The sequence below is a fragment of the Macaca nemestrina genome, chromosome 11 (genome assembly GCF_043159975.1).
Source record: "Macaca nemestrina isolate mMacNem1 chromosome 11, mMacNem.hap1, whole genome shotgun sequence".
In the NCBI taxonomy this organism is placed as follows: domain Eukaryota; kingdom Metazoa; phylum Chordata; class Mammalia; order Primates; family Cercopithecidae; genus Macaca; species Macaca nemestrina.
In genome coordinates this window covers 99120790-99138623 of record NC_092135.1, presented here as the reverse complement: position 1 = coordinate 99138623, position 17834 = coordinate 99120790, and the positions used below count along the sequence as shown (strand labels likewise).

General features: G+C 42.0%; 1 protein-coding gene across 3 annotated transcripts in view; it reads right to left on the bottom strand.

Annotated features, from left to right (window-relative positions):
• Positions 1 to 7532: 7532 nt before the first annotated feature.
• The window catches only part of LOC105468106 (caspase 10), a 44859-nt gene continuing 34557 nt past the window's right edge, over positions 7533 to 17834 (bottom strand). For all 3 annotated transcript variants that reach the window (XM_011718084.2, XM_071073173.1, XM_011718083.2), the window contains one exon: positions 7533 to 15368. In XM_011718084.2, coding sequence (XP_011716386.2) covers positions 15215 to 15368 — 154 coding nt within the window. In that variant the 3' untranslated portion in view covers positions 7533 to 15214. The remainder of the gene's footprint in view (positions 15369 to 17834) is intronic.

Here is a 17834-nt window from a genome sequence, read left to right as displayed (position 1 = left end):
ATATAGAGAGAAAGAAAGAAAGACATCACATATACCATTTTGTTTACAAAAGCAGGTTAAGTATACTGTGCCAGTATCAATCATTGTATTGCATCTGAGCTCCAAGTCCACCCTGTTCTGTTTGATGACACCGAGCTACATCCCATAAAAAGATCTCCTTTGCCAGCTGGCACAATTTTAGGCTTTGTCAGTAGAGGGCACCAGAGGGACAGTGCAAGGCCTAGCAGAGGACTGGGTTTCTCTTCCGGGTTCTGGTGCTTTTCTTCCTGCTCTTAACGCCATGACTGCCAGCAGCTTGTAGAACAACACCCAGTGGTGCTCACCTTCAGGGAACTTTGGCAGCCTCCCAGCGGGCAGCTTCCTGCTCACCAGCCGGGGCTTGCTGCCTGCAGACAGCTTGAGTGCTCTTGTACCTTTAGCAGTTAGCCTCCTTTCACTAGTTAATAATTCTTCCTATTACATTTTCCCTTTCAAATTACTGGTGTGGTTTCCATCTCTAACTGGACCCTAACTTTAGCTCATGCTGAGTATCTATCAGATAGCTTGCAAAATTTATTTAACCATTCCCCTATTGAAGGGAAAGTGAGTATTACAGACACACTGTGCAGTAATGAACATGTGTTTTTCATCTGCATGACTGTTTTTGAAAGAAAAAAACTCCTGGAAGAGGAATAAATTGTTCTGCCATAGGGTTGTGCATTTAAGTCTTTGAAAAATGTTGTGAAATTGCTCTCCCTATAAGGTTGCACCAATTTATATTTCCAAAAGTAGGTGAAAGTGCCCACTTCCCCACACCCTCACCAACCATTTTTCTTTGACATGTATTAATCTTAGGGGTAGTGTCTCATTGTTTTAGTTTCTTTTGCGCAGTTACTAAGGAGATTGAATATTTTTTCATAACTTTGTTGTCTATTTTTATTTCTTCTGTACAATATTTGCTCATATCCCTTATTCATTTTTTAGTTGGATTGTCACTTTTTTATAATTCATAGAAATTGTTTGTTGATTCATTCCTAAAAGTATGTGTAGTTTTACAGATTTTATTAAGGGCCTTCGTTCTTAGTTATGTAGCAAATGTTTTCCCCTGATTCATTTCATGTCTTTTTTTATGTGATAAAATATACATAACATAAAAGTTACCATTTTCATCATCTTAAGTGTACAGTTCAGTAACATTAAGTACATTAATACTGATGTGTAACCGGCACTCATCTCCAAAACATCTTCATCTTCCTAACCTTCATTGTATGTCTTTAAATGCATTCTTCGTGTCTTATATTATACAAAAGTTTTACATTTTTATCTATTCTAATTTATCAACCTTTTCCTTTATGACTTCTGGCTTTTACATCTTGCGTAGGGAAATTTTTGCCGTATTTTCTATATGTTCTTTTAATGCCTTTCTAGTGTTGTTTTAACATTTATATCTTTAAGCCATCTGGCATTTTTGTGCTGGAATGCATGGTCTGAGGTGGGCTTCTAACTTTACTTTCTTGTGGGAGGACCCGATTATCCTAATACCTTTTTTAAAAATTATCTTTTTGCTGGGTTCGGTGGCTCACGCCTGTAATCCCAGCACTTTGAGAGGCCTAGGCAGGCAGATCACGAGGTCAGGAGATGGAGACCATCCTGGCTAACACAGTGAAACCCCATATCTACTAAAAATACAAAAAATTAGCCTGGTGTGGTGACGTGCACCTGTAGTCCCAGCTACTGAGGAGGCTGAGGCAGGAGAATCGCTTGAACCGGGGAGACAGAGATTGCAGTGAGCCGATATCACGCCACTGCACTCCAGCCTGGGTGACAGAGCGAGACTCTATCTCAAAAAAGAAAAAAAAAAATCCATCTTTTTAAAAAATTATTTTATTGTGTCACTTTTGCCAAAAAGTACCTGCCTTCTCTCCCAAAGCAGATTATCATTTCCTAGAAGGGAGGGACATTTCTTTCATCCGTAAGTTTCCTTCCAACCTGGCAAGTAGTACATATCGTACATGTTGGTTGGTGGTGTGACTGATAGGAAGTTGAATGAGAACTAGCACATTTTTAACGAAGCAAAGCAGCAGCTATCAGAACTCAGAATCAAATAAAAGCTGTCCCCCAATTCATGAATGGATATACTTGTGGTTTGTATTTGCATTTTAATTACTAAGCAATCTGGCTCATCCCTTTGTGCAAAGCATTGCCTTAGGTTACATGTAGGAAACTGTATTAGCTCATCCTCACACTGTTATAAAGAAAACCTAAGACTGGATAATTTATAAAGAAAAGAGGTTTAATTGGCTCACAGTTCCACAGGCTGTATAGGAAGCATAGTGGCATCTGCTTCTGGGGAAGCCTCAGAGAGCTTTTATTCATGGCAGAAGGCAAAGCAAGGGCAGGCATCTTACATGGCAGGAGCAGGACCAAGAGAGTGCGGAGGTGCCACACACTTTTAAAAAACCAGATCTCATGAGAACTCTATCACAAGAACAGCACCAAAGGGATGGTGCTCACCCATTCATGAAGGATCCATCCCCATGATCCAATCACCTCCACCAGGCTCCACCTCTGACACTGGGGATTACCTTGACATGTGATTTGGGCAGCACCACACATCCAAACCATATCAGAAACAGAGAATGGGTAAGATATTGTTTCTGCCCTTATGAAGTTTGTGATCCCTAAATGCCCATCACTAAGGCGCTAGTTAGAGCACTGATGATCCATACATTCAATGGCGCTGTAGCAGTCATGAAGAGGATCAAGCAGTTCTGTATGTTCTGATACAGAACAGTCTCCAAGATATGTTAAATGAGCTAACCAAGGTGCAAAACAGTCTGCTAGTATTCGTGGGGGGAAAATGAGGGAAGGACACACATACACGTATGCTTATATAAGAATAAAATATCTCTGAAAGAATATTCAAAACATTAGAAACAATAATTATCTCCATAAAAGGAAATGAAGGTTTGGGGGACAGTGTGAAATTCACTTTTCCCCATGGACCGTTTTGTACTGTTTAAATTGTTTAACCATCTAGTTGTAGTTCTATTTCTAAATAAAGAAAATGGGAATTTTATAAGTATGTTTACAATGAAACAAGAAAGATGACACAGGTATACGTGAAACAGTAGGGGAGCAGAAGAGTGCTAAATTCAGAAGTCTCAACTTTGTTGCTCCAGAATCACAAGGTGGTGCTGTAAAGGGAAGTTTCCGTCTTGCTGTAGGGCATTGTCAATCTCAGGCGATGTGGCTAGAGGGCAGGCAAAAGGAAGCCTCTGGAAAGAACTAGGAAATGCTGCTCCACCTGTGCGTGGGGGTCGAGGTGTCTGTGCAGAGATGGCAGTGGGCAGGAAGGTTGCTGAGATCTGAGTCTGTTTAGCACCCCACACTGTTATCTTCCTGCCCCTGATTTCCATTGTCTTTTCCAGAAATTTCAACATCCTACTGAGCACAAAGAGAAATAAAAGGGGAACTCTCATTGAGTGATTTGTCACACACAGGGACCTGAAGAGTCTGGACACTGGCATAACTTTTTTATGGGCAGCTGTACTTTCAATTCCTGGCAGAATGACTCACATTTCTCATCAGTAATGGAGTAGTCTATTTTTTTATTTGTTTACAATCTTCAAGATAAACCAAGCCCATTTCTCACAGGCCTGAAACTGTTGATAAAGTTGACTTATCCTTGATGTTTCAAGATGGTAACTCAAGTGGAGAGACTGTGGCTCATATCTCCAAGGCTACTTAGCTTCTCTGGGCCTCGATTTTCTGATCTCTAAAATGGGAACTAAAACACCTCTCCGTCACTCTCATCATCATTTTTAGCAGCAGCAGGTGGCTAAACCCAAGGGCTGGAGTTGTTAATTTGGCAGCAGCAAGAAACCCCAGGCCAAAACTGGCTCACTGTCCCCTTGCAGTGTGGCCAGACTGAGCCTTCAGAAAGGCATGAGTGGTAGGGGTGAAGATTCTTACTCTCTGATCCTTTCTGCCCTAGTGGAAGGATCCTTCTGAAGTTTCTAAGGATTTTTTTTTTTAGAGGGAGTCTCGCCATGTCACCCAGATTGGAGTGTAGTGTCACTGGCACAACCTCGGCTCACTGCAACCTCCACCTTTCAGGTTCAAGCAATTCTTGTGCCTCAGCCTCCCAAGTGGCTAGGACTACAGGTGTACATCACCACACCTGGCTAATTTTTGTATTTTTAGCAGAGACAGGGTTTCACCGTGTTGGCCAGACTGGTCTCATACTCCTGGCCTCAAGTAATCTGCCTGCCTCAGCCTTCCAAAGTGCTGGGATTACAGGTGTGAGCCACCATGCCCTGCCTCTAAAGATCTTTTTGAAGGTTCTTCAAATGGTGAAATAGCAGCCTGATCCAATAGAGTGCTGAGCGTCTAATTGTACATTCTGAGTGGAGGAATGCCAGCAGCAATGTGTGCGTTGTGGGTGTCATGGTGAAGATGACTGACTCTGTAGATGAACCCCTTGACTTACACTGATTTGTTAGATACCGGTTTAGGGGCCGGGCACGGTGACTCAAGCCTGTAATCCTGACACTTTGGGAGGCCGAGGCGGGTGGATCACGAGGTGAGGAGATAGAGACCATCCTGGCTAATACGGTGAAACTCCGTTTCTACTAAAAATACAAAAAAAAAAAAAAAAATTAGCCTGGCGTAGTGGCCGGTGCCTGTAGTCCCAGCTACTTGGGAGGCTGAGGCAGGAGAATGGCGTGAACCTGGGAGGCTGAGGCAGGAGAATGGCGTGAACCTGGAAGGCAGAGCTTGCAGTGAGCTGAGGTCGTGCCACTGCACTCCAGCCTGGGCAACAGAGCCAGACTCTGTCTCAAAAAAAAAAAAAAAGAAGTGGCTTAAGGGAGTTTCCCATGTTTCCCATTTGCAGTTTGCTTCCTGTTCTGGAGAATATATCCAGATCATTATTTTGCAACAGGGATGGCTCAGGGCAATAAAAAGTGAGTCAATACCCCTTATCCTTGCTTTGGCCACACTGATTATATTAATTATAGCCACAGAAATCACCACCAAAAACACAGACGGGTACTAGATTGGAAAAACATACTCTGCCCAAGAGGGCAAAGCTTCCCTGCAAACCTGGCCGAGTATTCAACAAGCCAAAAAATCACCCAATCTGGTGGCTAAATTCCATTAATCAGCACTGAGATGCAAAAAGGATTAAAGAAAAAAGAGAATAGCCCCCACATCCAGCACTCAGTTGAAGATATAAAACAAAACTGATGCATTTGAAGCCCCTGTAATTCCTCCCCATTGGCATGTTCCTCCCTCTCTCCCCAAGCCCCGAGCCCATCCCAGACAACTACTACTCTAAACTCCTCATCACCCCCATACATCTGTATATTTGTACAATATACATATGAATTTATAAACAACATAAAAGACTCTTATGTGTGTTTTAACATTCTATAAATCATCATATTATATATATTATTTGCTCATCATTATGTTACTGATACATATATTTAAACTGTATGAAATGCCAATATTTGGTTGTTTCTGATCTATAAGAATGGCAATTTCATACGGTTCAACCTAATAATTCTAGCTAATTTTGTTTCACTACTTGATGGTATTCCTTTATACGACTATACCACAATTTATCTATGCTCCTGATGAATCTATAGATTGTATGTGTTGCTTCTTTTTATTTTATTTCTTTGTGCTCTTACAGTGTTGCTCAGAAAACTAACACTCCTCCTTATCTCCTGGTACATGTGCAAAATTTCTTTTGGGGCCAGGCGTGGTGGCTCACGCCTATAATTTCAATATTTTGGGAGGCTGAGACAGGAAGATTGCTTGAGGCCAGTTCAAGACCTTCCTGCACAATGTGACAAGACCCTGTCTCTACAAAACAATGTTTTTAAGTTTATTTTAGGACATAGATCCAAAAATAGATTTGCTAGATTTTACTGTGTGCAAATTTCCAACATTTATAAATATTGCAAATTGCTTTCTAAAATGATTGTGTCAATTTACATTTCCTAGATCTATGTAACAGAGTTCCCTTCACTCCGTATCTTCACCCATACTTAGTACTGACAGAGTTTTAAATATTGATAATATGATGGACATAAAATGCTATCTCACTGTGGCTGTATTTTTCAAATTCTCTGATGACCAAAGAGAATGGTTATGTTTTCAGATGTTTATTGCTCATTGGTATTTCCTTTTAATTACTGGTTCATATTTTTTGCTCATCTTTGAACTAGTTTATATGTTTACCCATCTAGATTGGATTGTTTAATACGTTATGGATTGGTAGAAGATTATATATATAGTATATGTATGCACATCTCCTTTATCAGTTATACAACATGGCAGATATCATTTCCCAGTTTGTGGCTCATCCCTCAGGTTTTGTTTTTGTTTTTGTTTTGAGACAAAGTCTCGCTCTGTCACCCAGGCTGGAGTGCAGTGGCATGATCTTGGCTCACTGCAACCTCCACCTCCCAGAGTCAAGTAATTCTCATGCCCCAGCCTCCCGTGTAGCTAACATCACAGGTGCGTGCCACCATGCCCAGCTAATTTTTTTTAGTAGAGACAGTTTTCACCAAGTTGACCAGGCTAGTCTTGAACTCCTGACCTCAAGTGATCCGCCCGCCTCAGCCTCCCAAAGTGCTGGGATTACAGGCATGAGTCACCGCACCCCAGCCTCATCCTTCAATTTTTTAATGTTGTTTTTGGTGTTTTAAAAGTCAAGAAGCAAGTGTTTCTTCTTAAATTCACAAATGACAGTTCCCATAGTGGGTTATCAAGGGAAAAGGTGGGGCTTCTCAGGAAATATCTCTAACCCTTTAGGTTGAGATCATAGAGAATTCTATGATCAGTAAAACAGACCGAGAGTGCAAAAGGGTGATATAACCAGGGAAATGTCACAGCATTGCCGAAACTCCTGAAAGCTCATTGGAGGTTTGTGGTCATTGGTTTGAAACAAGACCTGTCTGCAACATGGAAGGTTTTTACCCCAGCCACATCCTGGAATTCCAGTACAAATTTGGAGGACACGGATTTATGCGATTAGCCAGAGTTGGGATTCTGCCACCTCAGTGGAACTGAGGGAAAGGCAAGGGTGCTGGTGCGTACAGGAGACTTTAACAAAGACATGTGGACTCTAAGCTGCGTGAAGAGTGAGTGGGGGGTGATGCTGATATCGGGAAGACGATAGATAGGGTCAATCAACCTAACTGGAAGCCCCGGTGGCACTGAAGATCCTTGAAGGGAAGGTCCCAGAAGAAGCAAGATGGAATGATGTGAGGTGGATGTCAGAGAGGGACATGCTTGGAACTGAACCGTGAGTGGAAGTACAGATGGTAGTAATGACGGAGTTTACTGGATGCATGATTGGGGGGACATGGAGGATACACTCATTGAAACAGCGTGGGGAAAACCTGGGACAAACGCAGAGTGAATAATGGGAAAATACATAGCAAAATGGAATTATAAATAAATATCCTTTTTTCTTTGTGTGTTTTTGTATTTCCCAAATATTTCATAATGAACATACATTACTATGTAATCAGAAAAAAGTTATAAAATAAAATTCCTTTATTTATTAGTAAGTCCATTTCTACTATTTACAAGTACTCAGCTCAAAATCTCACAAAGTTATTTCCAATTTCACCAGTATCTCCCAGCCATTTTACAGAATCACTTAAAATGAGACCTAAGTAGACATATAAGTTTCACAGCATAAGTTCTTTCTTTCGAGAAATACCTATCTGAAATATGTATGTAGAAGTGGGGAGGACTGGGTATACAGTGGACAGAATTGGGGGCAAAACTCTTCTTGAACACCTTTCATATATTTTCTTATCTTCGAACCATACAAATGTCTTTATAAAAATATTACCTACTCAAAATTACTTAAAAAGTAAAACTTAGTATAATTAAAAATTTTTAATTTAAAAATCTTTTTATAAAAATTCAGATTTGCAAAAGTTATGTTAGGAAATAAACAGCTGTTTGCATTGCCAAATAAGTAAATCTTTAAACACAGAATTTCCTCTAGTGCTTTTTTAAAGGGATTTCATTTTTTTAATGTATTAAGAATTCCGTTTTTAAAAAACACCTGCCTGTAGCCCCAGCTGCTACTCAGGAGGTTCAGGGGGGAGGATCACCTGAGCACAGGAGGCAGAGGTTGCAGTTAGCCAACATGGTATCACTGCACTCCAGCCTGGGTGACACAGTGAGACTGTGTCTCAAACAAAACTAAACTAAACTAAACTAAATTTTAAAATTTGGTTCCTTTTCAAAATTCAAAGATACAAATGTGTTGCTACATTCTTATCACATCCTTAAGAGCAAACTGCAGACTTCCGACAAAACTGAAACCCTACCAGAAAGAAGTTAAATGATTTGTCACATACAATGCAAATCTCACCAGGGGACAGTTACACTTGTTTGGTGTGGCTCCGGAGTTTAGAATGAAAACGAGTGGTTTTAAATAGCTTCTAAGGAGGCAGAAACAGAGAACAGAGAAGAGAATAATTAAAGCTGTCCAAAGTGAAACCAAGTGACTTGGAGGGACAGGGTGGCAAATCCAGAGATACGAAGAATTGCAAATCCTTTGGGTATATACCCAGTAATGGGATGGCTGGGTCATATGGTACTTCTAGTTCTAGATCCTTGAGGAATCTCCATACTGTTTTCCATAATGGTTGAACTAGTTTACAATCCCACCAACAGTGTAAAAGTGTTCCTATTTCTCCACATTCTCTCCAGCACCTGTTGTTTCCTGACTTTTTAATGATCGCCATTCTAACTGGTGTGAGATGGTATCTCATTGTGGTTTTGATTTGCATTTCTCTGATGGCCAGTGATGATGAGCATTTTTTCATGTGTCTGTTGGCTGTATGAATGTCTTCTTTTGAGAAATGTCTGTTCATGTCCTTTGCCCACTTTTTGATGGGGTTTTTTTTTTTCTTGTAAATTTGTTTGAGTTCTTAATCATGCTGCTATAAAGACACATGCACACATATGTTTATTGCGGCACTATTCACAATAGTAAAGACTTGGAATCAACCCAAATGTCCATCAGTGACAGACTGGATTAAGAAAATGTGGCACATATACACCATGGAATACTATGCAGCCATAAAAAGGGATGAGTTTGTGTCCTTTGTAGGGACATGGATGCAGCTGGAAACCATCATTCTCAGCAAACTATCACAAGAACAGAAAACCAAACACCGCATGTTCTCACTCATAGGTGGGAACTGAACAATGAGATCACTTGGACTCGGGAAGGGGAACATCATACACCGGGGCCTATCATGGGGAGGGGGGAAGGGGGAGGGATTGCATTGGGAGTTATACCTGATGTAAATGACGAGTTGATGGGTGCTGAGGAGTTGATGGGTGCAGCATGCCAACGTGGAACAAGTATACATATGTAACAAACCTGCACATTATGCACATGTACCCTAGAACTTAAAGTATAAAAAAAAATAAAAATAAAAATAAAAAGAATTGCAAATCCTCCAGGAATGGCTTCGAGGCTTCAGTAAGTCACTTAGCACTCTAAGGGCTGGACTGCAGGGTCACTGGGATCCTTTCAAGCTCCCAAATCCATGTCCCCACTTGTGGTGAGTTCCCTCTGCTAGAAGGGTTCAGCAGAGGTGAGGGATGGTGGAGGAGGAGTCTGTTACGGAATGAGAGGTTGTAATAAAGCAAGCTTCAAACAGATTAACCACTGGCACCTGAAGACCTCTAGCTACAGACGCACATCCACACTACATTAAAAAGTCCAAGGTAAAGTTCGTCCCTTTCTGTAGGCAGGCCCCAGAACATGAGCAGTCATTGTGTGGCAGTACTCATATATGAAGCAGTCGCCCCGAAGAGCCAGGACACACATCTGTGAAGTTTTAAAGATTATCACCAAAAAAAAATTAAAGCACTTAAAAATGAAGGTGGAGAGCTCAGAGGCTCTGAGAACAAATTTACAAACATCTAAGGGTCCAAGAATTCCAGGTTGAGAACAAGTTGACCAGGTCACTCAGAAAGCATCAGATCTGGAAGGTTCTGTGAATCATGTATGGCACAAAAATTACCTGTTTGAGGTAAACTTCTAGTTTAGTTTACCTCCATGGAGATTTGATCATTATTGATTAAGGGTTGCTATTCAGCAACATTCACCATTGTGTTGTACCAGTCAGCGTCTGTTCTGATGGGTCGGTACCGCAGTGTACTGGATGCTTACATGTTTACCACCACCTGGGCATAGGCGGAATAGAATGCATTGCTAGGGGTAAGCCCTGTGATATCCAACCTGCCCACCACCATTGTGAATCCCTGAAGCAGAGGCCAGTAGGTGCTATGGCTCTAATAAAAATAAACACCTGTGGTTAAATAATTGTAACATTTGTAATAACAATTGGTTTTTCATGTCTTTAATTTTGTTTGGCAGTATCCAAACTTCTATGAAAGAAAGAATGAATGAGGCCCGACATGATGGCTCATTCCGTTGGGAGGCCAAAGCGGGCAGATCACTTGAGGTCAGGAGTTCGAGACCAGCCTGGCCAACATGACAAAACTCTGTTCCTACTAGAAATATGAAAATTAGCCAGGTGTGATGGTGCACACCTGTAATCCCAGCTACTCAGGAGGCTGAGGCAGGAGAATCGCTTGAACCCAGGAGACGAAGGTTGCAGTGAGCCAAGATCGTGCCACCACACTCTAGCCTGGGTGAGAGAGCGAGACTTCGTAAAAAAAATAAATAAATAAACAAAAATGAATAAAAGAGAGGAAGAAGGGGAAAGAGAGAAACATTTAATTACAGCTCTTGTAGGTGAGTACAACTAGGCAAAATATATAGGAACCTCACTCAATCTACCTATTCCCTTCATAAACGTCTTGGCATACAATGACTATCACCACTGTCAAATAGCTGTGATCAAATCACCTGTTATTCCTGAACTCAAAATTCACACAGACATGCACACACAAATACAGACAAGCATAATGTTTCACAAAATCTTGGAGGTAACACTCTACCAACTGTGCACACCTCCCACTGAGGAGGAATGAGCCAAGGATGACTATGTTCTGGTGTCTGGATAGATCGACGACTCACAGCTGTAAACGCCCAGGGACCTCCGAAGTGCTTGCTGGAGGCCTCTAAAAACAACGTTTCCTGATTCTAGAATTTAACCTTACACAAGCACTAAGTTCTAGCAAAACAGAAATAGGAAATACACCAGAGGCTCAAAACTTAAACATCAAACCCCAAATGTTCCTGATGAAGGAGGTTTCACTCACGTCCAAGTGAAGAGACCGCCAAATAGGCTTTGTGTGAGCAATAAAGCTTTTTAATCACCTGGGTGCAGGCGGGCTGAGTCCGAAGAGAGAGTCAGCAAAAGGAGATAGGAGTGGGGCCATTTTATAGGATTTGGGTAGGTAGTAGAAGATTACAGTCAAAGGGGGTTGTTCTCTGGCTGGCAGGGGTGGGGGTCAGAAGGTGCTCAACGGGCGAGTTTTTGAGCCAGGAAGAACCAGGAGAAGAAATTTCACAAGGTAATCTCATCAGTTAAGGCAGGAACAGGCCATTTTCACTTCTTTTGTGATTCTTCAGTTACTTCAGGCCACCTGGATGTATACGTGCAGGTCACAAGGGATATGATGGCTTAACTTGGGCTCAGGGGCCTGACAGGAAGTTTTATCAACAGCGTTTTGTTCAACTGAACTCAGAGCCAAGAGCTGGCCACCTTCTGCTGTGGACATCACGAGCCAGTGAGGGAAGAATTAGGTCTTACTCAGAGTATGTCAGGGGTACTGCTAGTGCTGAGTTGCTGCTAATAAAGTCAGCTGGAATTACGCACAAAGGAACTTAAGTTCTGCTATTTCTGTTGCAGTTACAACTAGAAGACTACCACCTAAAGGCCTTTATATGCACCTCAGCACAGTTAGATTTAAATAGATGCACACATACACATTCTTTTTCATCTTCTCAACAGCTAATGTATTTCTCTACTTTACAGACAAGGCTGAAAAAAGCTAGCTTGATTTAGTTAGTGTCTCTGAGCAAAGGAATCACAGGACAATATGGAAATACAGGGCTTTGATCTCCAGATCCTTTGCTCTTTCCTCAGTACCTCACCATCCTTCGCTTGCCTTCACATGTCAGTTCTGCCAAATGGACAAAGACTGTGACCACTAGCTTTTAGCCCTGACTGTTATGAACACGGTTTTGGGAGATCATCCTGACACATGTGTAAGAATTAAAGAAAGAGGAAAGAAACATGAAAGGTGGCTTGACAGTCAAGGACAGGTTTATTTTAGAGAAAGCAAATTTGAAAGGGGCTTCTGGCAGAGTTAGGTCAGAGCCCACTCACTTACAGACTAAGAGTTTTTAAGGATTTAGGGTGGGAGAGTTTATCAGAGGCTTGGATTGTTTTTGTATCTCTTTGTTGTGCTTATCTGGGAGGAAGAGTGTGTCCGTTCCCATACAATCTTTCTGCAGCTGTAGGTATACCCTGCCCCCCTCCAGTCTGCTTTTAGCTTCCCTATCTTAGTGTACCTGAAGGAAAAGGAATGTGCTTATTAAGGCCCATTGTTTTACTGGAACCTATTGTATGAGGGCAAAGTTTGGCAGTTACCCAAGAGACTTCCCCCACCCCCTAACCTCTGTGCCAGAGCTGTCTTATCTGTATTTTACTCTCTTCTCTTTCTGGCTGCTTGCTATTAGAAGGGAAGTGATTTCCTTGAAATGCATGAGGCTAGAAAGGGAACTGGAACTTAAAGTGGCGGTGTTTGTCTGAGATGAGATGACGGTGCTCCTGCCCTGTCAATATGGATTAGACATTCCCTCTGTCAAGCTACATTCAAATCCATGTGACAATCAGAGACATCGGAACAGTGTTCTTGTGAATATTCTTATAACAAATGTACTGTACATGAATTTGACTTTCACATAAATAATTATAAATGCAGGCACCACTGAGAATTGTTTTTCTTCATTCCTCGACATTTTTTTATGAGCATTCACATATCAGATGAAACGCTCCTAATGCCCTTCCACGCCCCAAGCCATTCCAGTTCACCTGGCTGAAGGAAAATCCAGTAAATGAGGTCTGCCAGCAGGTTGTTCACATCCCCAGGACTTAGCTGCCTCGTCTATAAACAAAGGCGTTAACCACAGGACTTTGGATCTCCCTATGAGGGCTCACCTTCAAGGGTTCAAAATACAGTTCCAGGAATTAACAAAGAAAAGTTCCTCTAGAAATTGAAAAAAAAAAAAAAAAAAAACTCAAGTACATAAAAATATTCAAAATCTTAATGAAGAAAGCATCAAGACATCCTTACAGAGCCACTCCCTTCAGGCAAGCCAGACATCCCCTCTGCCAAGAAGAGCCCAGTGATCCTGAGAACAGCTTCAGTCTCTGACACAGCCTCTCTCCTCATCCCTCAGGCCAGAGGAGCAAAGTGTAGTAGTAGTGACAAGGTGGGGACTGTCCACTGCAGTCTACACTGCAGTTGCCAACCCTGAGGACATCCGGCCAACAGAAAGGTGCTGGCCTGTAGATTGAGTCCTGATTCAAGCTTTGCCTGAAGCCAGTGTTATCCACTCCTGGGTTTCCATGTGAAAGAGGCAATAAATTCCCTTCTTTGCTTCAGTCAATTTGAATTGGGTGTTCTGTCAATGGCACCTGAAACCCCAACATTTATTTTTTTTTTTTAAACAAGGTCTCGCCCTGTTGCTCAAGCTGGAGTGCAGTTGTGTGATCTTGGCTCGCCGCAGCCTCTGCCTCCCAGATTCAAGAGATTCTCTTGCCTCAGCCTCCCAAGTAGCTGGGATTACAGGTGCCCGCCACCACGCCTGGCTAATTTTTGTGTTTTTAGTAGTGAAGAGGTTTCGCCGTATTGGCCAGGCTGGTATTGAACTCCTGACCTCAAGTGATCTGCCTGCCTCAGCCTCCCAAAGTACTGGGATTACAGGCATGAGCCACCGCACCCAGTCCAACATGGAATATGACATCAGGTTATAAAGTTTCTGCTTGCAGAGCAGCTGAGTGTAAATGAGCCATCATCTTCCTACAGGGAAACCTGTCTCTAACCAAATAAAAACTTCCTATGTGAGCACCTTCCTTACACAAAAGCAGGAAATGGGCCTGGCATAGACCAAATGTTCACCTCACTAGATATGCAGAAGAGAAGTCTTAGGAAGGGGGAGAGTAGAGAGAGGGTGGCTGGACTATAACCTCATTGTCCAATGTTCAAGGCCATGCAGAGGGGACACAGAATTATAACTAAGGGGTAGTTGTCTAAAGAGGCAATCTAAGCTCAGTCTAGCCTAAGAACGTGGTTCTTTGAACACCAGGGAATCTTAAAATGTCCCTGGTCCCCAGGTCAGACACAGTATTTCACACGTATAGTCCCAGAACTTTGAGAAGCTGAGGTGGGAGGATCACTTGAGCCCAGGAGTTTGAGACCAGCTTGGACAACATAGTGAAACCCCATCTCTACATTAAAATACAAAAGTTAGCTGTGCGTGGACACACACCTGTAGTCTCAGCTACTTGGGAGGCTGAGGTGGGAGGATCGCTTGAACCTGGGAGGTCAAGGCTGCAGTGAACAGTGATCCCACCACTGCACTCCAGACCAGGTGACGGAGCGACTCTGTCTCAAAAAAAAAAAAATACCTGCACAAACCAAGGTCAATTACTCTCTCTTTAGGGTACACATCCAAAATCAAGGCTACAATCCAAGTCTTCAATAAGGAAAGTTTTCTGGCCAGGCGTGGTGGCTCGTGCCTATAATCCCAGTATTTTGCGGACAGAGGTGGGAGGATCACTTGAGTCCAGGAGTTTGAGACCAGCCTGTGCAACAAAGTGAGATCCCTCCGTCTCTACAAAAAATAAAGAATAAAAAATATCCAGGCATGGTGGTACACACCTGTGGTCCCAGCTACTTGGGAAGCTGAGGTGGGAGGATAGCTTGAGCCCAGGAGGTCGAGACTACAGAGAGCCGAGATTGCCCCCCTGCACTCCAGTCTGGGTGACAGAATGAGACTGTCTCCTAAAAAAAGAGTGTTTTCTAACATTTAGACTTGTCAAAAGAAAAAGAAAATCGAAATTGACTGTGTCAGAAAACAGGGTGTTTCCTGTTTCTAGAATGCCAAGTGGAGACCACCGATTCCTGTGCTGGGCAGGAGGCTGGAGGATACAGACAATGATTCATTTGAAGTCTAAGAACCAACAAAAACTCTCTGCTATAATGAAAGTGCATCCAGGGGCACAGGGAATACTAGTTTTTTCCTTAGTGTGAAAGCAGGCTGGGGCATCTGTTTCTTTGTTCCCTGTTTGTCCACTCGTCGACTCACATCATCGTTGACAGCAGTGAGGATGGATAAGATGTCTTCCCGTCTGCAACAAAGAAGAAAACAATTTTTTTTTAACAGAGTCTCACTCTGTCACCCAGGCTGGAGTGCAGTGGAACAATCTCAGCTCACTGCAGCCTCCACTTGAATTCAAGTGATTCTCATGCCTCAGCCTCCCAAGTAGCTGGGATTACAGGTGCCTGCCACCACACTCAGCTAATTAGTAAAGACAGGGTTTCACCATATTGCTTGCCCTGGCTGGTCTCAAACCCCTGACCTCAGGTGATCCGCCCACCTCAGCCTCCCAAAGTGCTGGGATTACAGGCATGAGCCACTGTGCCTGGCCCAGAGAAGAAACTTTTTTCAATCAGGAGGTAGAAACCACACACCAGGTCTTAGAAAAGACACCAGGTACCATGTACCAGGTCTTAGATCAACAAATATGCAGCAGATGCCACAGATACCAACAATGCCCTCTCTATCTGTAGCCTTGGGAGAGATACAAAGATAAACATGACACAATTCCTGAAGTTAAACACTTAGAATGCAGATATAAAACATTTACCAAGGATGGCATATACACAATATTCATAACACAAGGCAGAATGTGGTCAACACCAAATGAAAGGTCAAGGTTCCGCTGCAAGTTCAGAGGAGAATGCACTTCTAGTTGGGAGGGAGAGAAAAGGCTTCATGCAGGTGGTAGCATTTGAGCCTGCACTTGCAGGACATATAGCATTTAGCAGAACGTTCTCAGGGCGGGCAATACATATCACTGGAAGCAAGCACAGGTTCTGAAAACAGATTCAGTTTTAAATTGTGGCTCCATCACTCATTCATTGTGTGCTCTTAGGCTGGTTACTCACTGCTGCATACCTCGGTTTTCCCAGCTCTAAAAGAGGAACCATAACAGTCCCCATCTTAGGGGTTGCTGAGAGCATCAAAGGATGTATATTGGGTCAAGCACTTAGAACACTGGCTACACTGTTCTGCTGATCATCATTTTTAGTATTAGTATGACTACCCTCATCCCCTCATCCTTATCCTCACTATTTTTCAGGGAAGGGATACAGGCCCCTACCTGCTCTCAATCCCTGCATCTTGCTTTGCACCTGCTCTCTATTCCCAAATCTTCCTGTGTCTGTTTTCTTCTTACCACTTAGTCTCACCTGAAATACTACCTGCACCAAGAAGCTATCATTATCCTGTTTTAATTTGTTCACGGCAGGGATCACTTCCTGAAATTGTCTCTTTTTGTTAGAGACAGGATCTTGCTCTGTTGCCCAGGCTAGACTGCAGTAATGCAATCGTAGCTCACTACAGCCTCAAACTTCTGGGCTTAAGCAATCCTCCTACTTCAGACTCCCTAATAGCTAGGACTACAGGTGCATGCCACCACACCTCGCTAATTTTTTTCTTATTAATTTAAATATTATTTATATTAATATTAAATAATAATTGAATAAAACTATTAAATAAATATTAAACAATTAAAATATTACTAATTTAAATATTAAACACTGAAAACTATAAAACATTGATGAAAGAAAGTGAAGAGAACACAAATAAATGGAAAGATATCTCATGTTCATGGGTTGGAAGAATTAATCTTGTTAAAATGACCATACTACCCAAGGTGACCTACAGATTTAATGCAGTCTCTATCAAAATACCAGTGACAAGCCAAGTGCAGTGGCAAATGCCTGTAGTCCTAGCTACTCGGGAGTCTGAGGTGGGAGGATTGCTTGAGCCCAGGAGTTCAAGTCTAGCCTGGACAACATAGCAAGACCCTATCTCTACAACAAGACAAAACAAAAACAAACAAAAAAAATTACATTCTTCACATAAACAGGAAAAAAAATCCTAAAATGTATATGGAACCACAAAAGACCCCAAATAGTGAAAACAATGCTGAGCAAAAAGAACAAAGCTAGAGGCATCACACCACCTGACTTCAAAATATACTACAAATCTAGAGTTACCAAAACAGCATGGTACTGGCACAAAAACAGACACATAGATCAATGGAACAGAATATAGAGCCCAAAAATAAATTCACACACCTACAGCCAACTGATTTATGACAAAGGTGCCCAGAACATACAATAGGTAAAAGAAAATCTCTTCAAAAAACAATGCTGGGAAACTTGGATATCCACATGCAGAAAAAGTAAGACTGACCACTTATCTCTCACCACATACAAAAACCTACTCAAAATGTATGAGACTTAAATGTAAAACCTGAAACTATGAAGCTACTGCAAGAAAACATGGGGCAAACATATCACGACATTGGGTTGGGCAAGGATTTTTAAAATAAGACTTCAAAAGCACAGACAAAAAAGCAAAATCAGACAAATGAGATTACATCAAATTAAAACCCTTTTTCACAGAAAAAAAAAACAGAATGAAGAGACAATCTACAAATGGGAAAAAATATTTGCAAACTATACATCTCACAAGGGGTTAATATCTAGAATACATAAGGAACTTAAACAACTCAACAGCAAAA